This window comes from Polyodon spathula, chromosome 5 (assembly GCF_017654505.1).
Source record: "Polyodon spathula isolate WHYD16114869_AA chromosome 5, ASM1765450v1, whole genome shotgun sequence".
Taxonomy (NCBI): domain Eukaryota; kingdom Metazoa; phylum Chordata; class Actinopteri; order Acipenseriformes; family Polyodontidae; genus Polyodon; species Polyodon spathula.
In genome coordinates, this window is record NC_054538.1 from 39,550,212 (window position 1) to 39,574,076 (window position 23,865).

At 37.2% G+C, this 23,865-nt stretch overlaps 1 protein-coding gene across 2 annotated transcripts; it reads left to right on the forward strand.

Moving 5' to 3' along the window:
- Positions 1 to 1,079: 1,079 nt before the first annotated feature.
- On the forward strand, positions 1,080 to 22,211 carry taf1a (TATA box binding protein (TBP)-associated factor, RNA polymerase I, A). 2 transcript variants are annotated; one of them, XM_041250579.1, is made up of 11 exons: positions 1,080 to 1,367; positions 2,204 to 2,335; positions 2,944 to 3,113; positions 3,605 to 3,718; positions 3,974 to 4,163; positions 5,634 to 5,764; positions 6,967 to 7,125; positions 7,210 to 7,276; positions 14,756 to 14,879; positions 15,392 to 15,546; positions 20,719 to 22,211. In XM_041250579.1, exons 1-11 carry the CDS (start codon positions 1,337 to 1,339, stop codon positions 20,820 to 20,822), a joined length of 1,377 nt encoding a protein of 458 aa, XP_041106513.1. In that variant the 5' UTR covers positions 1,080 to 1,336; the 3' UTR covers positions 20,823 to 22,211. The 2 variants fall into 2 exon arrangements, with proteins under 2 accessions (XP_041106513.1, XP_041106515.1); XM_041250581.1 differs by lacking the exon at positions 2,944 to 3,113.
- Positions 22,212 to 23,865: the final 1,654 nt, after the last annotated feature.

The window sequence follows — 23,865 nt, forward strand, 5'->3', positions numbered from 1 at the left end:
AAGCATTCTTAAACGTTTCACTCGTTGCCAAATGTCCGCGATTTCATTTAGAAACTGATACGGATTAACAATGTTTATTTCATTTAAAATCCTGTCCTGTCTCGAAATGTCTGTTTTAATTACATACATTTCATGTAAATGTATAAAAATTGATTATTCCAGTAAGCATTCATTTCTGTTATCTATGGTTTAGAAATGTGCAGTAAAAACATGTTTTTATAAACAAAAGGAGATTTATTACAGCACTGAGGACACTGTCTGTATTAGAAACAGAAAGACATTGAAGCGTAAGTTAACCTTAGCTATATAGCCTTGCAGGCTATGTGTATATCTTCATTTTTTGCTTTTGCAACTAAACAGATACATTAACTAGACATTGCAAGATCTGGAGAATAATTTAATAGTTTAATATCCAAAACTGAAAATAAAATTTGATTGAAGCTAAATAAACGGTGGGCGTATCTGCCTGTTTACAATAGTTACAATGCTCTCAGCGGCAGACCTGTCCAAGATGGTGGACAGAAATCTCACTCAAAATCAGCCGGTGGCGGATCTTGTTCTATACTGTATATGTCTACGGTCTTGACAGGAACATTTCGTTGTAACTTTGTAACCACTGTACTGAGCGCAGAGTCCCAGTTTTTGGGACGGAACGACTAACATTCTCGCGTTTTGATTGGTCCTTGTCTGTCAAAGGGATATCACGTCAACACGAGTGGGGAAAGAGGGGAGACATTGTGATCGGAGAGGGAGATAGAGAACCTTTCAAAAAAATAATGTGGTATTTTTCTGTACTAATATAACAAACCCTGAGAAAGAGCAGTCTATATGTATAACTGTGATTACAGTACAGATAAACTAACGAATCCTGCAACAAAACTGTATAATCGTTTGCATGATTTTAGAATGTAAGAACTGACTTTCTGTGGTGATCTACTTTTTTCTTTAAAATAGCTTATATATCTATAATCGTTTGCATGATTTTATTTTAATTGCACACACACGTGTATAAAAATTTATATATAATATATATATAGATATATATAATATATAAGATATATATATATATATATATAAGCTATTTTAAAGAAAAAAAGTATATCACCACAGAAAGTCAGTTCTTACATCCATGCATAACATGATGATTTACTAGTCACCAAAAGTTTATTATATCAGTACAGCAAAATAGCACATACTTTAATTGAAAGCTTCTGGCAGCACATCTCTATCTCCCACTCTGATCACAATGCCTACATGCTCCCCTCCCCCCTCTTCCCACTCGTGTTGACGTCATATTCCTGTGACAGATAAGGACCAATCAAAACGCGAGACTGTTATGCTGGCCTGTGTCATACCTTATACGCGAGGTAGGTGCATGTAAACTGGTGTGGAGTTTGCTAGTAGCCTGTAGTTGTGTTTTTAAAGTAATTATCAGTGTTATAGACAGCTTTCTGTTATTTATTTATTTATTTTAATTGATGCATGTGAAAATGTAGGTATATGTTTGTTACATATTAAATTTGATAGGCGAATTCGTTAGTTTCAGTAGCCTGTAGCTGCACAATGAAAATAGGGGTAGCACGCAATGATTGTCGCGTTATATATGTATATTATCCTGTCCTTTTTCATTTTGACAAGGGTTTACAAGGAGCTTATGTATACCGTTCTAATATTTCGTATAATTAAACGCGCATTGCATTCAAATCGGTGTTTACGACTTTAAGATTGTAGAATTATATTTCAGAAGCGTTCTAATGTCTATATATAATAGACATGTCTTTGGTTTTGTAAAACATGATGTAATTAAAAAAAAAAAAATGAGGAGAGGGAGTAATTGTGAAAGGCATAGTATTCAGATAAGTCAATAATTGCATATTATAATTAAAAAAAAACAAAAAAAAAAAACAGGAAGATACCATATTCAGTGACTTAACATTTTCCAAATTTAAATATAGAAAACTTAAATATTGATATATTGACATGGTTTATTCTCTTTATATTAGAATAAGTAACAACATGGAGAAATAAAGCAAGTACGTTTGTGTTGGTGACTGGAATAGTCAATGTAAAGGGTTGACTGAAAAAAAATCAAATAGTTTATAATTGCATTGGTAAAATCAAACACGTTTAAAAGCATCTTGTGCATTTTTTGTGGTTTCATCTAGTTTGTTTATTTATTGTATACTACTTTTTTCTCTTTTAGTCATGGATGACCTTTGTGAAGAGCTGCTTACAACAGTAGAACAGGAAGAACCAGAAAGATATGATCAACACACTAGTATTTTACAGCCTGGGTTTCCCCTTTCGCTACCACCAAAATTACAGTTGCCCCTCAGTATGTCCACCATAATATATTCTGTGAAAACTGGTTTGTAACATTTATTTAAAAGAAGAAAAAACAACCATTCAGTACCTATGTAGCTTATTAGCAGGATCATGTGATATGGAACCTGTATAACTTTATGAACTGTATAGCTAAAGATTAAAGATACAGAAATTAGAATGTGGGGTTAAAGCATAGCATCTCATAGTAAGAAATAAAACCAATACATCTGGATTCCCTGCGTCGCGCCTTACAGTGATTTTGAAATTCTGATGATAAAACATTACCGTATTAATCTATCGCTATACGGTGTAAGGTTGCTCATAATAACAGCCCAGAAAGAGACTGAGTAGCACTAACTAGACTGACTGACTTCTGTTATTGCTCACAAGTTTACAGCTAACTCATTTTTGCAAACTAGATGAGCCAGCAAGATGGAAATGACTTCTGTAACTTCAGTTTTTCTGAAGCTGTGTAATCACAAATATTACAAATTGTACTGCAAACATTTTGGCGTGATCTAAAACATCTAAATACCGCCTTTTTAATCACAGATCCACATATTAATAGACACAAATACACTGGTGGTTGATTTGCAATTTTCGTTAACGTCTCTGCAGCTAAGAGAGGAAGGAAAGAATCAGGCTTTCATAAGACTGAAAGAATATGCCTGAGACAAATCCGTGAGGCTCTTCTCCAGCACCAATGGCAGAAAGCTTCAGCCCTGATGACAAACTACTTCCAAAACATAGAGGATACAAGCTATAGGAGGCAAAGGTCATCATGTGAGGTATAGGGTATATACCTATAGGGTCCTGGCTATTAAAAAGGTTTTGTAAAAATGCTTGTAAACTGAATTATTATTATTATTATTAATAACCCACATTCTTTATTAATAACCTCCACGTTTAACTACATACTAGGGGTTTTAGTCTTGACAATCTCTATTGATCGATTAATCATCCAGTCTGTTAATCGATTAATCACACCTTTTGCTAATTATACAAAATTGTATTGAAAGACAATTGCAAGTAATACAAAGTGTTAACATAATGCTATTGTTGCCGGCTGATTGGTGAAAGAAAACCACTTCCAGATAGATGTTTGTGAAATAATTATTATATTAATTGATCAATTATTTTTGAATTGTTCAAAGTCTGCAGGTGTGATTAATCATTAATTGATTAAAGCCCCTACTCCACACTGTTAGGTGTTTTTGTTGTGGCCAAGGATGTTTTGAAGTTTGATTTACATGGACACCCTGTTTCTCTTTCTTTTTAGAGATTTTGGAGAATAGGAACAGAAATTCTTCGTCATCACCCCAGATCCAAGATCGATGATTTCAATTCTTTTTTGGACAGAATGAAAAATATAGGAGTCAAGAATTACTTGAAGGTTTCTCTACATTAGTGTTCTATTAATGCAAGATGGATGTAAACTGATCAAACTCTAAACATAGGAATATAGAATAATCCACCAGAGACTTGTACAAATTTGTAAATATTGGTAAATACAAATAACTTAATGTAGACTTGCAAATAGTCTTTAGTTTTGTAAATTACTGTGCACAGTACATTTTATATATTTGTAATTTTAAATGTTTACAATTTTTAGTAAACTGAAGTTTAAAATATTGTGTCGTCTTTGCAGATCTGCTTGGAGCATTCCTTTCACCTGTTGTGTGACGGTATGCTTGAAGATGCTAACAGACAGTTATCTTTAGCAGAAAGCTGGAGGTGCAGGGATACATGTGCTGCCCAGCAGCAAATGATTCAGGGTTACCGTGGCTTGCTGGATTACTATACTTGGGTTAAAAAGTGTGATACTCTTACAGAAACTGGTAAGAAATTGCATGCTTCTTAATACAGTTCAGCCTATCGTATCCAATCTTGAACCCTCCATTTATCCGATGCAATAACTCTATTAACCGATGTCATGAACACACGCTGCTTCCAACTGAGCGGTATTTACATTTGCTGCCATTACAGATGGAAACTGATAAATATACATTTTCTTATGGGTTGTAACATAGTGTGCTAGGGGTTGTGGCTTGCCCTCTGACAGACAGAGGCACATGGAAGTTGCTGTTGACATCGCCACTCTGGCGTGCAAGATTTATGTAAGAGAAACATAAAATTACGTGACGCTACCAGCACGAAGATGGCTGGCACTACTCTGCTATATAGAAGGCCCACACTGCTCTGTATTTGTGGGATCTCAAATCCCCAAATGAAAATCCTTGTTTGGGTTTTCGACTTTTCCTCTGGAGCTCCAACCTCGGTTAGACGCACAGGATCAAAGGAGTTGACTTCTTAATCACAACTACTCTGATCCCGGTTAAAACACAAGATGATCGGAGGAGTTTAGGTTTTAAAGATTCCCTGAAAAGAAACCCAGCAGCACATCTGCAGACAGTTTTGTTTTTTTAAGTGCCATTTCTGTCTTGGGTTTACACACACGATACAGAAAACTTACTTTGGGATGAACTGAGAAAGTATAGCAAGAAATGTTTTTGGAATGTTGTTTTGTAAATTGCCAAATACTGTGTTGCCATGTTTTTTTACAATATTTATCAGATTTTTTTTTTCATTGTATAGTATATGTGCAGTACCGTATTTTGGTGTTTTTAGACACACTGATGTGCCTGACTACTAAAGTAACTACAATGTAGTATAATGACTCCCTCCGAGCTGTGATATTTTCACATATCTGATGAACCCCTGGAAACAATTAAATTGGATATGACAGATTCTACTGTACTAAATTATAATCAGTATAGATTTCAAATGTTATGAGCACATTTACCCCATTCTCACAATAACAGTACTCCAAATGAAAGTATAGTTAAGGTACTGGTAGTGTGGGAGAAAGAAAAGCTTTATGTATCGCTGGGTCTTTCAACATATGTCGAACAGAAAGTAGAAGTGTGTCTCTTGTGCCGTCTGAAGTAGAACTGTATCTTACAAAATAAAGCAATTCTCTTGTCAGTCAGCAATGTAGGCCAATCTATTCATATTGATAGTCTTTTGCCAGTGCATGAAATAACATTTATTTGAAGTTACATAAATAGAAAACTGAATATTTTCTGAACACATTGAGTAGCTTTTTTATATTTACATTGTATTAGTATAAAATAATGCATTTTATTTTCATTGTCATTAAAATCAAAACTCCCAAACTGTTAAATTACAGCTTGCAGAAACAATCCATCAAAACAAGCATCTTTACTAGGTAGAATTTTATACTTCATCCAAACATGTGGTTACTTTACAGAAATGAAAATGTCTATTTTTTAAATTTCATATTTCAGAAAAGTATGATTATGCAGCAGCAACTGCAAAACAAGACATGCAGAGCTATTTCCGACAGGCATCTGTAAACCTTCAAGCAATAATAGAACAGCCTGGAGTCTGGGATCCTTTTATACTCAGTTATGTTAATGTAAGTATGGTTTTATTTTTGGGGGCCTCATTCAAGAAATGGGGACCTTTTATATGGTGATCGGGTCTATCTATCTGTCTGTCACACTTTATTTTGCACCGATTTTCACACTTCTATTGTGCTAAAGGTGTTTGAGATGATTGCATTTGGCTATAATTCGATAAACGTCCGATTTTATTTATGAATATTGTTAACCTGTACATGCAAGTCATTTGCTTTCTTGCCTTAGGCATTGCATTGTCACTTGACACCATATCCACTTAATTTTCATGCACAAAGCAGAGAGCAGTCAAGTTATTTAAGTTACGCAGGAGTCTATTTATTTATTTTGCAGGCATTAATTGTTGTTTCCAGTATGTAAAACCAACACACTGTTATTGAGAATGCCCAATATGATTACAATGTTATAATAAGTGAGTGTGAAAAATAATGTTCTGCTGCAGTTATGGTCATATTTGAAAGAATGTAAAATTTGTATTTAAAGGTAAAGGTAAAATTTGTGCATAAAGTAAAAGTGAAACGTTAGTATTTTGACTGGGTTATCGACTTCATTTCAAATCATCTTTTACTCTTTCTGGAAGATGGTCTTCTGTATGGATGAGAGACAATATAATCATAGGCAGCACATTTTGAAACTCATTCAGGGTGTTCTGGTGGTGGGTATGTCAATGCTTCTTTTAAGCAACAGGCAGAACGACTCATTAGCCAAATGCCAAACTTTCTATTGTTTTTTTTTTTATGCACTTGGTCTCCTGTAGAGGTTTTGGGTTGTATTTCACCATATACTTGTGCTGCTTATGGGATTGAGAACCATGTTTATACATTGCTGCACGTTTTTTTTTTTTTTTTTTTTAATAAATTTAGTAGTCGCCAATTTTACCTTGCTTTTTTCTCCCAATTTGACATATCCAATTGTATTTTAAGCTCAGCTCACCGCTACCACCCATGTGCTGACTTGGGAGCGGTAAAGACGAACACTCGCTGTCTTTTTTTTTTCACTCTGCAGGCCTGCCATGCAGCCACCCCAGAGTTACAGCGTCGGAGGACAATGCAGCTCTGGGCAGCTTACAGGAAAGCCGCAGGCACCCAGCCAGTCTACAGGGGTCGCTGGTGCGCGGTGAGCTGAGGACACTGGCTGACCTAAGCACTCCCCTTGTGGGTAACCTGAGGTCTGGACTAACAAGTGCCATTGTATTTTATAGATGCTAGAGTTCTATGAGGATCATGATGCTGCACTTCAGATGCTCTATGACTATGCATATGACAACAAATTCCCTCCAAATCCAAATGCCCATGTGTATTTGTACCAGTTCTTAAAAAGGCATCGGGCACCCTGGAGGAAGTTGGTGAAAGTACTTAGGGTAAGACTTTAATGTTTTAAAATAAATTATTTTATTTGTAGGTATTTATGTATTAATACAATGCTGTGTGCTCTTTCTCTATAGATTTTACAGCTGTTAGTCCCGAGTCATGAACTGATGCTGGAGTTGTGTTCACTTCTTGCTGTTCCAGGTATTTATGTCTTAACAGAATTAGGAAAATACAATATAAAGAACCACATAGTTTATTAATGTGCAGCAGAGGCTAGTGAGATTATGTCTGTTGCTTTGCACATGTTCTGTAGATCAGTGGTTCTCAAACTTTTTTTTGTTTGCGGACCACCAGACCACACTAAGTCTAGGCAACTGAAAAATAAGCACATAAAAAAATCACTATGTAACGCAATACATAAACTGCCGAATAATGAATACATCTGAGACACACCAAAACTATATATGACGGAGAGTTTAGACATTTATTTATTTTTTACTTGGAGTCTGTTATCTAAACCGTTTCAGATCTTAATATCACAACCCCAAAAAATTATTAAACTTAAGTGTTTATGTGTTTAATATAAATATTGATATTTTGATATGATAGCATTCGATAGCGATATAATGGTGTAAAAAAAAAAATCACTTACACTTACGGAGACATAAGTTTTATTGCAAATCCTGGAAAAAATACAGATGCAGTGTAATCAAGTTTATTTTCTAAGATACAACAAACCCTATACATACCAGTCATTGTTAGTCTTGTAGGCAAACACCACACAACATTTTTTCTAACCATTTGATTCTATTGATTGACATTTTTATAGCCATAAATCAAGAAAAACAACAAATCCACAACCTGTGTACCCTCTCTCGTAATGCTCTACTCGCGTTTCTTCACCTGTTTCCTCTCATCAGCCAGTCCCTTACCGGAAACTGTATCTTGTTTTCAAAAAGTGCGTGCATCAACTAATTAAGAAACAGGACTGTCTTCTTTAAAGGGATATACACCTAAAGACAAACTTAACACAAAAAACATAATACACAGGCTTAAATAATTTGATATATGTATATGTCATTTTTTTTCTTCCATTCAGAATGTGCTCACAAGGTACCAAACGCTATTTGCATGTTGCATCAAGCACTATTGGGATTATTTGGAGATATGTGCATGTGGCAGTGTGGTTCATTGCACTTTTTCCATGCGATTACTTGCACTGTTATTAGTGGATTTAAAAAATGTGAACTTTCGGTATTATAAATGAGATTTACTTTTAAAGCATCAAAACACATCTCAAAATAATGCACCATTCAGTACACCGTACCTAATACTTTTAGATGTGTCGTCAGAGGTGAAAGTAAGCCGGTACTGTGTACCGGTAAAACATTTGCTGCCGTTACCAACTTTTTTTAAAAGTACAAAACTACATCGATGTGCTCTTCAAGATAATACTAGCAAAACTGTATATGGATTTTAATTCTTCTGATTATGTGTTTATCACGTTTAAATGATACTGTTAATAGATGATCTATTTTTAAAATAATTTCTAAAGCAAATAATGAGTTGTTATCATCTGCAATAAATAATGTTTATTTTTTAAACTATTATTATCTTATTATATACTGTTATTTTAACGGCATCAGAGTTGGTACGGTGTCCGTCAATTAAAAAAAAAAAAAAAAAAAAAAAAAAAAAAAAAAATCCAGACACCAAAAACCAAGCCGAACAACTAGAAAACTCAAATGGATTCTTACAGTAGGACAGCTCAGTGTTGCGTAACTGAATACTGCTCTAATCTCCTACTGCAAGTCATTCAACACGCATTAATTAAATTACTGAAGAGACTGCGCCCGTCTGTCTGTCCGCCCCCCCCATTCTTTCTTCCAAAGCAATATGTAAGAATCTAAAACATAGCATTAAAAACCGGAGCAATACTTAAAGGGGGGCTGTGGAATGACCACTCAGCAATAAACAGCAATAATACAACCTTCGCCATTTGACTCCTCACTCCAACCTAAGCAGACGGGTACTCACTTGCTCCGTTTTCGTGAGAAACTCTTTCTCTTCGGAGAATACTTTTTTTTTTTTTTAAACAAAAACATCTCGCTATTCCTCGTCGGAAGCTGGCTTGACCCTTCCTTTGGATGCGACGGTAGTTCTTTTTTAGTCTAAACACACTTGGCCTCGTCCATTTTGGATTTTGTCCTCCACAAATTGTTTTGTGCCTCGGTTTCTGGATCGTGTTCGCACGTTGTGCCAAACAGAGTTAGTGTTTTTGACTTTCTAAAAAAAAAAAGTACTGTTCCTGTCTTCAAACTGGCTACAGTTGTTTTTAGTGTGCCACGCCTCATAGCTCCGGCTTGGCAGCTTAGCACATAAACCCAGTGCATAGCACTTCATGCGTAGCATTTGGGGCCTTTTTCAGTGGTACGTAGCACTCCCGTGCACAGTACCCAACGCATCCATCAGTACCCTGTGCCCCGTGCATTACCTGGTGCATAGCACTCCTGTGCATAGCCCCGGTACACTCAGCACCCCCGTGCATTGTACTTCTGTACATAGCACCCTTGGTGCTCGGTGCCCCATACTCGGTGCCCCGTGCATTCATCTAGATTAACCCGGTCCATAGCTCCTCCTTGCATAACCTAAGAGGGCATACCGTGCAGAAAGTCGTTGTTGGAGCGTCAGCAGTCGTTGTTGGAGTGTCTTGTCAGTTTGACAGCTCCCCCTGCACCCACTCCGGCTTTTGGAGTACTGGAGACCCCCTGAGCTCCAGCACTGATCCCTGCTCTCCCGCAATCTCAGCTGATTAAGGAGGAGCAGGGCGATGTGTTTTTCCCTGGCTGCCTCCATGGAGGAAGGCGAATTTGAAGGGGGAACGGAGGACCCCTCCTGTTTAGAGGGCTCCTCGACTTAGACATATATGGATCCTAGAGGTCTGCTGGCAGACGAGCTAGCAGAGCTGCTGCCAGATCCAGATCCCTTGGACTGAGGAGACCCAGGTCCGCAGATCGTTTTTTGAAACCTTGGTGTCGACTACACAGCACTGTAAGACCCTCCTGGTCCTCCCGGATTTTGTGGAGGAGCTGCAGTCTTCGTGGGGCAGCCCAGCATCAGCACCCACTTGCTCCAGACGGGTGGAAGCATTGTATGCCCTCCAGGGCATGGAGAAGCTGGGACTCCAGCATTTCCTGCCCGTTGATTCCGTGGTTGCTGCCTTAGTGCAGACACTGACTATTTCAACACTGTCCCATGACTTCTTCTGCCCAAATAAATAGTATAGGGTCACTGAGACGTACTTAAAAAGGGCATACAGCGTAGGGGCAGTGGCAGCAAGACTAGCAAACACCACTGATCTGCTAACTGTGTACCAAGTGCAGGACTGCTGCAGGACTTGTCTTTCTCGCCTTCTCATATTATTAATAAGCTGAAGCTGTTAAATGACCAGCTGCTCCGCATAGCTCGGCACAGTGGCCAAGCTATCGGACATAACCTGGGAGTCCTTCTGGTTGCGCGACACCAGCTTTGGCTCTCCCAGGCCAGGGTCCCGGACGTGGATAAAACGTCCCTGCTCAACGCACCCATCTCCCCCAGCTAGACCTTTGGGCCAGCCGTGGAAGACATGCTGCAATGGTCTCACAACGCAAGGGAGTTGTCAAATCAGTTTGCAGAGCTGCTTCCGCAACCCAGCACCAGGGGCAACAGTGATGGAGACCCAGAGCTGCTGATCCACAGACCATTGTGCACTGTCCCGGTGGCTGCTCCACCTGGGCCAAGCAAGCAGTACCCCTGCAACCGACCCTTGGCAGTGGTAGGCCACGCCTTCAACAGTGGCAGCTCCAGGTGAACAGCAAAACCAGCAGCAACCCTGACAGGCTCCGGCCTCGGGTCCTGCATCCTTTCAGCCAGCACCACCTTCTGGCATGGAGGCAATGCACCACCGACGCGGTCAATAGCTAGCCTTCATTGCCATATGGGATCAAATGGCGAAGGTTGCTGTGTGACGTAGTGTCTTGTTCCAGAATGCAACAGACACATGGTCACACCGGGCCTATCTGGAAGCTTTTTAAATATGTGCTCAGGTCATTTCCCAACTCGTAATGGTTGACATTTCTTTTTCAGGGAACCAGGGTTACTGTAAATAACCTAACGTTTTGAGGTATGGTTCATTGGATTTTTACTATGCGATTACTTACATATTTACGTGCATGTTACTCAAACACCTACCTGGCTTGTTTTAAAGTACAGACTAGGGGCTTTTCAATGATGTATTCAGTGTGTGTATGTGGTACTCCTAGCAGGAAATACGATCGCCTGAAGTTAAGTCCCTCATCATTTGACAGAGTTCACAGCTTAGGTTTTGTTTTGAGTCAGTTGCTCTTATCAGACAGTGTTAATAAATAAATAAAAAATAAATAAATAAATTAAAAAAAGCTGCATGCATAAAAAAAAACTGCTAGATTAAGTCATAGCGACCATGGCAGGTACTGCGGTTCAGACATAAATGCCGTATCGATGTCGTAAAGTCGAAGCAGGGTAATAATGGAAAAGAGTCGTAATGCTGTGCGTCATAAATCGAAGCGTTGTAAGTCGACGATCGCCTGTATTATATTTTTCGGTGTTTTGGAAGACTTCGATATTATCGATATCGTGCATGTATTTCGATATACAATTTTCATATCGATGGCCACCCCTGTATATAATATATTATATACAATCCTGTTATCTCTACTGGATCTGGCAACCATCAATTCCTTAGTTTTATGCAAGGAATGCACCAGGAAAAATATCAGTAGGAGAGATTTCATCTTGAATCTAGCCATAGCACTTACGCAAAACATTTCGATCAAAAAACTTCAAAACTGCAGGCTGCAGCAACTCAACCTGGATTTTGTGCTGCACCGAATGACACATGCAAGAGCTAAAACATGTTTCTTTCATTTTAAATTAAAAACTACTTCTGTTTTTACAGTTTTGTATGTACATACAGTGCTTATAGAAAGTCTACACCCCCTTTCAAAAATGTCATGTTTTCTGGCCTTATAGCCTGGAATTAATATTTTTTTATTCACTTATCTACACATCCTACCCAACAACTTCCAAGTGAAAAAAATATTCTAGAAATTTGTAGAAATTTAATTAAAAATAAAAACTGCAATAGCTTGGTTGGATAAGTATCCACCCCCGTTGTAATAGCAATCCTGAATTAGCTCAGGTGTAACCAGTCGCCTTCAAAATCACACACCAAGTTAAGTGGCCTCCACCTGTGTTAAATTGAAATTCATTTGCATGATTTCAGGATAAATTCAGCAGTGTAGTGAATTTCAAAGCAAAGACTCAACCATGAGCACCATGTTCAAAAGGGACAAAGTTGTTGAAAGCCAAGGATCAGGGGATGGGAATAAAAAATATCAAAGGCCTTGAATATCCCTTGGAGCACAGTCAAGATGATTATTAAGAAGTGGAAGGTGTGTGGCACCACCAAGACCCTGCCTCGATCAGGCCGTCCCTCCAAACTGGATGACTGAGCAAGAAGGAGACTGATCAGGGAGGCTACCAAGAGGTCAATGGCAACTTTGCAAGAGCTACAGGCTTTTATGGCCAAGACTGGTCATGTGCATGTGACAACAATATCCCAAGCACTCCACAAATCTGGCCTGTATGGTAGGGTGGCAAGAAGCCATTACAGAAGAAAACCCACCTTGAATCCCATTTGAAGTATGCAAAAAAACACTTGGGAGATTCTGTAGCCATGTGGCAAAATGTTCTGTGATCTGACGAAACTAAAATGGAACTTTTTGGCCTAATGCAAAGCATTATGTTTGGCGCAAACCCAACACAGCGCATCACCCAAAGAACACCATCTGTCAAGCATGGTGGTGGCAGCATCATGTTATGGGGATGTTTGTCATTGGCAGGGACTGGGGCACTTGTCAGGATAGAAAGGAAAATGAATGGAGCAAAGTACAGAGAAGTCCTTGAGGAATACCTGCTGCCCTCTGCAAAAAAACTGAAACTGGAATGGAAGTTCACCTTTCAACATGACAGCGACCCAAAGCACACAGCCAAAGCTACATTGGAGTGGTTAAGGAACAAAAAGGTAAATGCCCTTGAGTGGCCCAGTCAGAGCCCCGACCTGAATCCAATCGAAAATGTGTGACATGATTTGAAGATTGCTCTCCATCAACGCTCCCCAAGGAACTTGACAGAGCTTGAACAGTTTTGTAAAGAAGAATGGTCAAATATTGCCAAATCTAGGTGTGCAAAGTTGGTAGAGACCTATCCCAACAGACTCAAAGCTGTAATTGCTGCCAAAGTTGCTTCCACCAAGTATTAACTCAGAGGGGTGGAGACTTATCCAATTGTGATCTTTCAGTTTTGTATTTTTAATATATATATTATTGCTCAATAAAGACTTTTTTTCCCCTTAATGTGGAGTATGGTGTGTAGATAAGTGGAAAAAGATCCTCATTTAAATGCATGAAACTCTGAGGCACTGACAACAAAATGTGAAAAAAGTTCAAGGGGGTGTAGACTTTCTATAGGCACTGTATACCTGTTTACACACTAGTTTATTTTAAAATGTGTAGTTTTATATATTTTTTTCATTTTTTAAAGTAGTGCTGTAAGTTAGAAAATAAAATATATATAATAATAAATAATAAATATGTTTAATTGTTCATTTATTTACGACGTTTCGGCAGTGCAGATGTTTGATAAGATGTACTTGAATAAAACTTTTGAGTTGTATCGGATAGTTGTCTTTTATTTTAATATTGGTGTTGTTTAAAATCTAACCGTCATAATGATTGCCGGCGGTTCTGCATAGATACCCGCTGGAATGTTGAAGTGCTTAACTGTGAATTAAATTTTAAGTTAATCCGCGCAAACATACCAGCTTTATCCCTTAACATTATAATATACAACTAATCTGATAACATAAAAAGCTATTTAAACATACTTTCTGACACTGGTCTAGAGACAAGCAAAATCATGTCTTGGACAGGACACAGTAATGAAGGCTCAATCCGCAGTTACTGGACAGCATATCAACAGGGAAGATACGATCGGTCCACACTTCTGTCATTGTCTGGATCCAAACAACACCCTCCCTCAAAACCAGCCAGTCAAACTGCCAACCCTGTTTGAGTTCTTTTTGCAACAGCCAATCCACTCCCTGCCTGCTTGAATGATGCCCCGCCTCCAACAAGAAGTTTTGATTCCGACTCAGTACTACACAGACTATTCAACAATTGTACATGTCCAGATAAATTCTAATAAGAACGAGCGTTTTTCTGTTCTAATTATGTCAAGGTCTGTTTTCCTCAGTGGAATGTTACCTGCCGAAATATCAGAAGTTCAAGGTTAATATAGGTTTTAAAGTTTTCTTTAAAGAGAAAATAAAGAAATAAACTGTTTTCTAATAGCGATAGAGCCCTCTCGATGCGGGCAGATGACCTTGACTTTCGTTAGCGCCCTTATCTTCGGCTCGGGACACATAACTCCAGTCGCAGTCATCTACACAGTAGAGCCCGCATCGACGGGATCTATTGCTTAAATATTGTCTGGCATTCGGTTCAAGTATTCAAAATTAATGCTCAAGTACTAAATTACTCGAAATTCCCACCCCTAATATATATATATATATATATATATATATATATCTATCATTTTCAGACAAGAGAAAGTATCACCATGAAGCCCTGAAAGTTCTTTTCAGTCTGTTGGACTACTCAAGCTGGAAAGATAATCCTGATGTGTGGAAGTCTCTAGAGAAAACGATTCAACTAGTCTTCAAAGTGTAAGCGTAAATCTTTCTTTTTAAAAAGAAAAAAAACAGACTGAGTTATAGTGATGTGAATTAGGTGTACTGATTCATTAAAAAAAGAGAGAGTATCTGATTGTTTCGCAAGGGTCTCCAACCCTGGTCCTGGAGAGCTGGTGCCCCTCCTGGTTTTTATTCTAACTGCTTCTAATATGCACTTATTTGGTCCATTTAAGTAATTTAGGGTACAGTTGTAACAAAAACCAGGAGAGACACCGGCCCTCCAGGACCCGGGTGGGAGACTCCTCATGTGTTATGATTTCTATACTGTATATTAGGAAATGCAGATATACTGAGTAGTTCACAAAACCAAGCTAAGCCTGTAGAGAAATGAATAATGTTTTGTTCTTTTTATGTATAAATATGTTACAGTAATACTGGTATACTGTATCCATACAAAAATATATTTATACTACACTGTTGTTTGTTTAAACTTTGTCATGAATTGTCTAACTGCTGTTCTATTGTTTTTTTGTGTGTGCTGTTAGGGGTGGTTCTGCCTGGGTTAAAGAGGAGTGGGCCTCCAGAAAAGGCTGGTGGCCAGCATTCCATTTCAGTGCTTATCAAGCAAAGAAAAATCTTGCAGAAAATGAACCTGTAGCTTGCAGCAAAGCTTTTGTGGCAGGCCTTTTGATTGGAAAAGGTATGTGCTTTATTCATTGGGGGGGGGGGGGACAAGAAAAAAAAAACAACTGTGTCCTATTACTTTTGAAATCAATCACAAGTGCTTCCTCTCCCCTTTTTAGAATTAATATTTCTCATCTGGTCGTTGTCAGCAGATAGCCCAGAGGTGTGTTTGTATTTTACCCAAGCAGCTTTAACAAAAAATTGCATGAAGCAGTAGTGATTTTTTAAATTTATTTTTATATATCATTGTAATAAAGGTTTTAAGTGGTCATGCTCAACTTTTGGAGCTTGAAGTGATGGCTGTATTGTGGGTTCCAAATTCCACAATTCTTATGCCATCAGAACTTTTTAGTCACCTGTAAAAGGTCTGTGGGATCTCACACAAGATCAAGTAGATGGAGGCTTGAATTGCAAATGGTGTCAGGTGCCCAGGTTGGAACATAGTTAAACAAACACTGCAGATACAGGGATTGGTTGCTGTACCGTGCTCCACCACAGAGCTGCCAGGAACGAGTCTGGGTGCTTGTGGTAAACACGCACTGGTTATACAATATATATTGTACAAATGCAGATACAAAAGAAATGTTGCAGTATCTGGTCATGCGTTTGCTTTACTGAATATATATGTGTAATATAGAATATGCAGAGGTCGCGCTAGCTTTTCTGTTCATGTGTTCCTGAAACGCACATGCCCAAAATGTTGCATCCCATCCATCAAATATACATTTTAACACAAAGGCTAAGAAACTAAGAAACTCCAGGGATGTGCATTTTGGTACATTTTTGCAACTGTTTAAACTCTATGGCATGTAGTAGTTTAAGAAAGTCTGTTTCTTAAACTACTATCTATAAACTATCTATAAACTAAGTCTGTTTATAGATATAAACACAGACACCCTTTTTTCTTTGTTATATATACCAACAGTAGACCGTTCGCATGACAAGGTGGGATTCTAAACACTGTTTGTTGTCTTCATCTACACTTTTACACGAAGATTTTTGAAAAACTACATCTGTGCGTATGTTTTTTTTTTCCCAGCAGCTCTTTCACACACAGCACATCTTGGCATCTCAATAAACAAGCCACGGATACTTCATCTCCTATTCAAAATTCTAAGAACGTATTTTTCGTTTGTGTTTCTGTGCATTACTACTGTTCTCAACTGCTTTGGTCACTGTAGTACTCGTAGTCAGAAGAAGGTGGCTGAGATGCAGATGAGCAATCTTCACGAGAATCCCCTGAAGATGCCGACTGCTTAGCAAAAATATTTCTGATTTGACAGCTGACTTGCTGTCAGTGTACACTCTGCACTAGGTATTCATTTTTATGCTTAAAAAAAATATGTAAGGGCATCCCTGTTAAACTAGTGCGGAAAATAACAAAAGCACAATGTTAAAATAGGCGACTGCAAAAATGCGAGTTAAAAGTAGGATCGGGGCTGAACAATTCATGTACTTTGTCAGCTCTGTTTGAAATTAAATTAAAGGGACCAGAATTCGGCTCAGGCAAGATATGAAGGTAAAAGCGAAGAATGTTTTGCAATTAACGGCTTTTTTTCTGAGTTTAATTATGAAACCGAATGAGCTAAATTTGTCACCTGATTAAAAATAAAACCCGAAAACTGTGTGTGTCTGCATTTACTTTTTCTAAAATACTTGTTTTGTTTCTTAGCAATATGGACCTCTGTTAATATGGGACAGAACATACTATTTTAAAATAAAATACAGTGCATGGTGGGATACTACCGTATCCATTTCCCATGTTCATTGCGCTGCTAGGAACTGTAACAGAACTGTTCTGATAGCATTAGTGTGTGTACGCATTACGCCCGACTAAACATGAAATGGAACTTCAGTGTGGATGCTAAAGTTTGAGCTGGATAAATTAAAACATTTAAGTACGGTTCTCGAGGTCAGTTATGTAGTGTGGTCAGGGCCTAAAAGTAAATATCCTTAATATTGCTGGCAAAGCCAAGTATGAGGCTTATTGCTGCCACCTACAGGACTGCAGTGTACCTTAATCAATGCTGTTATATTGCAGAACGTTTTTTTTTTTAAACAAGCAAGTATTTTACGGTCAATAGATAGATTAATAGAGTAACACGAATATGCATGTCTGCGACCCTTTCCATTCTGTGCGTCCAGTGAATGCAAGAGAGTGGTTTTCCCTCAAATGGATTTATTTTGCGTTCATGCGACCTCTGAATAGGGGTGCACCGATAATTGGTATGGCACTGATTTTTAAGGGAAAAAACACAATTGGCAATTGCAGTTATTGTTATTTTAGCCAATGATATACAACGATATTCATGCTTGAATTTCTTCCAGCACAGAATTCAATGTTAGGTCAAACATACTATACTAACGACCAGGGATCCTAGTTTTCTGCAATAAAAAATGAAATTCTCAGATACATAAATCTGCAATATTCCGCAATTAAAATAAAACACCCAAAAATTGCATTTATATTCGTTTGTCTTTGTCACCTAGATGGGTATTGCCAGTCACGACACTGGGAGATGTATTTATTATTTTTGTAGGTTTTGTTTTTTAATAGAAAAAAGGTAAAGTCAACATGAATTGATTAACCAGTGCCACAGTTTTTCTGGTGTTTTCCGGTGTTTATTGGCTATTCACCGATTTCATTTCTGCCTGCACACAATCATGATATAAGAGGGTTTATCTGTTTATAGGCTGATGTACCTAAAAAAAAAAAAAAAACTATGAACAAGAGTGTGTAATAGTGACACATTCGCTTGCTTGAAAGGGTACGTCTAAATCCATTGTTAGGAAAAATTACAACATTGTGTATTCATCGATAATAAAAGTCCATGTGGCTTTGTACAATGCAAGTCTTTCAAAATATTACAGAAATATGACTGCAAAAAGACAGGAAATTCATCTCTGCAGCGGCACTACTGTATTCACCCTGTAGTTTTAAAAGCCATAGCTGTAATATTTGTTGAATGTTAATTTAGCGGTTTGATATGATATAGGTTTGTCCAAAATGATTGTGTGCATTTTTAAGAGCATCTTCTGTGTGGCTATTTATGGTAACAAAGTTTTGAAGAAGCCTGTTTTCTTTCAAATCATGCGGTGTTGGATTACTAGGAAAGGAAGTAAATGAGATATGATTCAGAGGTTTTCTTTATTTACATTTTAACTGGAAACCAGGAATACTCTAATCTGCTCGGGTCAGGTTCGTATCAGTTTTTAAATTTAGGCCCGAGCAGACCTCTAGTCTACTCTGGAGTGTTCGTCTGCCGAGTGCTGCTCAACACTCCGTGTCCAAGCAATTATTTATTTATTTTTTTTATATAAACAGTATTAAATATTCTCTAAAACACTGTATAATTAGTTAATAATTGTTTAGCAGCTCAAAGTGAACCACAGATTAAAAAAACAATCTCGCGTCCACATTTTCCACCTGTACGCATGCACTATTTCGATTGAGTGGATTTCCACTCTGATAAAGCAGATAAAGCAGGCGTCTGGCGATTTGTGCCTATGGACAGTGCTCTGTGCTGCTCATGATCTTTGCGGTTTTCAACTTGTCATTATCATTGTTAGTTATAGTTTAGTCTTGAGGGTAATGTTTTTGATACTGTAAACATTTTAAATGGCACACAGAATTATGCTGAGGTGGGAAATAAATGATAACATGATAAACATTTACAGTTCAGACCATTTTGTATTATTTATATTGACTTTGCCGAATAGAAAGCAAATGTGTTTCCAAAGAGATTTCTAAATATTGTCTTTAATTCTGCACATCCAAAGACATGTAATTTAAGTTTTAAGAATGAAGTCTGCTGTTTGGTATTCTCTCTTAAACCAGCAGTCTCACTGTTGTGAACAATTATGTATTAAATGGGATAACGTGTTAATCAGATTATTCTGCCTTTTATTGCAACTGTGGTACCATTCAGTGAGTGAAAATTGTTAAGGCTACTTTAACTGAAACCTCCCGACAGAAGGGTTACATTTTCAAAAAAAGGTTGAAGTAGTCAAAATTTTGAAGTGACGTATCTTCACATTCTTCATTTCTAGGTTATGTTCATGCACACTCTTGTAAACATTTATAATTATACCCAAATTCAATCTGCTGTATAGGTGGCATCTTTGAAAGATGGCTCATGTTAACCAGATACAGTGTTTTAATCAGAAAGACATGATCACTACATATGGGTCCACATTTTGAATGAAGACCATATTGAACTATCATCCCAAAACAAAATAAATGTAATGGTCTATATCCAAAAAAACTGGAAATTGTAACTCAATTCACATTGACTTCATCCCTTTCCCAGTGCAGTTGGTAATACAATATCCTTCCTGACTTGTATCTTGCATTGCTTCATTCTGAATACTTAAAACTGATTCGCTGGTACAGTACTCTCACCTAATAGGCTTGTGTTAACTGTCAGTAAATGTACTGTATTCAAGCCCACAAAACATACGAGTATAGTGCTGCAGATTGGAGCCTCGCATGGCGCCACTTCTAAAACACCTTAAATCATTTATAAAATATTATAGCATTTTATAAAGCATAGTATTATTAATAAATGCTGCCTTCGTATTATCGTGGCCCTCGCTTACGCGCTCTAGTCATTTTGATCAATTTAAAATAAACGCAGCAGTGCCAAAGTGAAGTAATATGGTGTTTTCAATATAAGTAGAATACCCCGTGGTATTGGGACTTACCCCCCATGAAAAAAATAGAATTTACTTCAAACTGGCTTGAACTGCGTCTCTCGTGCCTGTGAAGAACTCACTGCTTTCCACTAGAGTAAAGTGGGTTTTTTGGTTTTTTTTTTTTGTTTTTGTTTTTAAGACAAAAAATTTTGAAAATCTAGGACAGATTCAGATGTCGTCATTTTTATCTGATTTTTTTTTGGTTGGGGGAGGTTGTGGGTTACTTGAGAAAGCATACTGTGAATGTTTGCTCTATGTGATAATTTTGGACAACCCCTTAGTTTGGTCTTTGTTTACATGTTATTTCCCTTGTCAAACTGTTTACAACTGTATGGCCTTGCCATTATGTCCCAGTTCATCTCCTGTGGAGGTGAGAGTTTATTAATCTGTATTGCATGAATGTGTGTCCATAACACATTTTTAAATGAAAATATTATCTTGTGTATGGTGTTTTTCAAAAATAATGTTTATAATTTTTTTTTTTTTTTTTTAGAGTGCAAATATTTCAAAACCATTTACAAAGGAGGACGCAAAAAAAGATCAGAGATCTTAAAGAAAATGAAGAAATACATAACAAACCACAGTCTTGCAGAATAGTGTTGGTATTACTGTACAGTTTGCTGTGGACTTTTTTTTTTTTTGTGCCACAATCTAAACCCTTTTGAAACCTTTACGAATGGTAACTTTTTTTTCCAGAATTAGAAACAGATTTGGTAAGGAAGGAAGACCCCAGCCGGTGGGCCTAGACCAATAAATGCCAGGCTGCACTCTGAGGTTTATTTAATTGATGTTTCATTCCACACGTGCGGATGAAAGAAAAGGGAAAATCGGTCATTTGTGATCTGTTGTTGCATGCTACCTACAGTATGCTTCTAAAATAATGAAGTGAAGTGTTTTTTTTGTAAGCTTTTAATTGTGAAACTGCTCAAAGTATAAATTGATTAATATGAAAACAAATATTTAAATTTGCTTTACTGTTCATTTCAGTTGTGTTAAAAACAAAGTTACCAACTTGTACACTACACAGATTGAACTTGTAAGTGGTTGGATTTCAAAAAGTAGACTGCCCTATCTTGTAACCAGACAAGGATGCAATGAACTTCTAAAATGTAATGGAGGTTTCTAAAGGATGTTTGTACTGATTGAATAAGCAAGTTTAAGTTGTCATTAAACACAATTGCATTGTTTTCCTATGCTCAATATCAAAATCATAGCATGGGCCATGAATTCATTGCGGGTTACCTTGTTATATATAGTAAGCAGTAATGCATAAAGGGTAGTAAATAAATCTGCAAAACCTTTTGTTTTACAAAGCTGCTCCTGTTTTATACTGTCCCTTGTTATTATGCAGTATACACAGAAGTAGCTTTACACAAGTCACTTAAAAATTACATCATTACACCTGTGGAGCAAAAGTAACCAGGTTTTAAAATTGCTTGTTGGGCAACCCTTTGAATAACGGCTATCCTGATGTATTTTTTAAATGAAGTGTCCCAAATCGAAGTTGTCCTGAAGTCGTTAGTACAACTATAATCACTGAAATGGCTTGTTGTAATCGCTGTATATATCTGCTTGTATATATCATGTATTTGATATAAACTTGTTTATTTTATTTATGGATGTTAGATGGTTTCCAATATTTAAGAAAACGTGTTAATTGAATTAAAACTGAACCTACTTTTATCCAAACAATTCTCTTTTTATCTTGCGGTCAGTTCTAAACTCCTTAGTGCCTTAACTTGTAATGCATTTGGGGATTTTCATTTTCATTTTCTACATTGTAGTGTGTTTTTTTTTTTATGCCAATTAATAAAGACCCAGAACCAAAAGACTACTGTGTATCACAAAATGTGGGGTAGATTGATATGCACTGGTACTGAACCCTGAGGACTTCAGTTTTGTTTTGTTTTGTTACTGACTTATGTGTATCAACTGCTTCTCAAACTGAGTTAGCAACCAAATAAAGTAATATTCTGATTGTCTAAACTTCTTTCTAAGGATCTCTACTGTATAAGGAATGCCGACACATTTCATACAATCCTCAACAAAAAACAGCCTCATAAAATGCATTTCCAAAATAACAACCACTTTACTGGAGGAGATCAAACAAATTAATACTACCAAGATGGGAAAATTGATACATAAAATGGTTTAGTCATTTCCTTCCAGGTTTGTCTTGTGAGCTAGTAAAAGATGGTTGATGTGTAAATGCCATTGAATTCACCAATTAGCAAATTCTGCAGTGACACAAAATATCTTGGTTGACAGAACAATTATTTAATCTAATAAATCACACAAATGTTTAAACTTCACAGCACTGTGCGGCCCAACCGATTCTCCGTATTCTACACCAACAATGCACTTTCCAAATACAGACTGGACAAAAATTAGAAACCCCTGCAGAATATAGCCACACGTTTGTGTAAATACAGTCTGTCCTTTACAAACTTATTCATTTTTAAACAAATTGCATGCCTGTCAACCAGCACTTGGTGCAAGATTGACTAACGTATTGTCACTTGCGGTAATCTGCCTAGATATAGTTTGGTAAATGAGGTGTTTACATTTCAACGTTTTTGTTATCTTGTAAATATATTATTTAAATATAACCAAGTAATGAATCCCTGAGTGGATACCACTGAATAGTTGAATAGATCTGTTCTAAGAGCATGTCTCGTTATTGATCTTGCTACCCTTACCATCACACACAATTCAGTTCAGCCAACTCAGAAGGTGGCTCACCAAGTGAATTCATCAAGAAGCTTTAATCAACCTATCAAACAGGCTTGTGAGGCTGGCATCAGAAATAAGTTTAGAAGGAGTATCAACAGAAAAGACTCATTTTGGAAAACAGGTGAGGAATTTGGGTAACTTTTTTCATGTACATATTACTAGTTTCATGGGATTGCGGAATAACATCTGATAATTGTTTCATGATCCCTGAAGGTATTTTAAGAGGATTTCAGAGGAAGTTGTAGATACTATTTTAAAGACCCAATATCATCAAATTTGACCCCCCACTTTGTATTCATGGAAAATGATCTTTGTGTTATTGTAAGTCATTCTGGCCAATATAGACGTGTAAATACAAATTGTAAATGTTTATAATCTGTGTCGAAATGCAGGCATTACAGTTCAAACAAAATTACAATTTTATGTTTAATCAAATTGCACCTGCTGGTTTTGGGTTGTTTGAACAATGCCGTTCTCTCGGCCGTGGCGGTGGGCTTATTTTAATGTACAAACTAAAATTTAGCCCGAGTCCTATTCCTACTCCCAAGTACATTACAGTTGAATATCTGGTTTTAAAAGTCTCTGCTCCCTAGCCTTTGGCTGTTATTACTGTCTATAGACCTCCTAAGCACAATGCTGCCTTTCTAGGCGAATTCTCAGATCTGTCATCACTGATATGCTTTAAGTTTGATGAGATCTTAATTCTAGCTGACTTTAATATTCACATTGACACCAACTGTAAATTAGCAGGGGATTTTCTAGCTCTCTTGGACTGCTTTAGGCTGTTAATGGCTTGTTAATAACAACAAAGGTTATATGCTAGATCTAATTATTACTAACTCCTCTTGCTTCTCAGCTGACTAATATAGATTTCAGTATATCTGATCATTTGGCTATTTTATTTGAT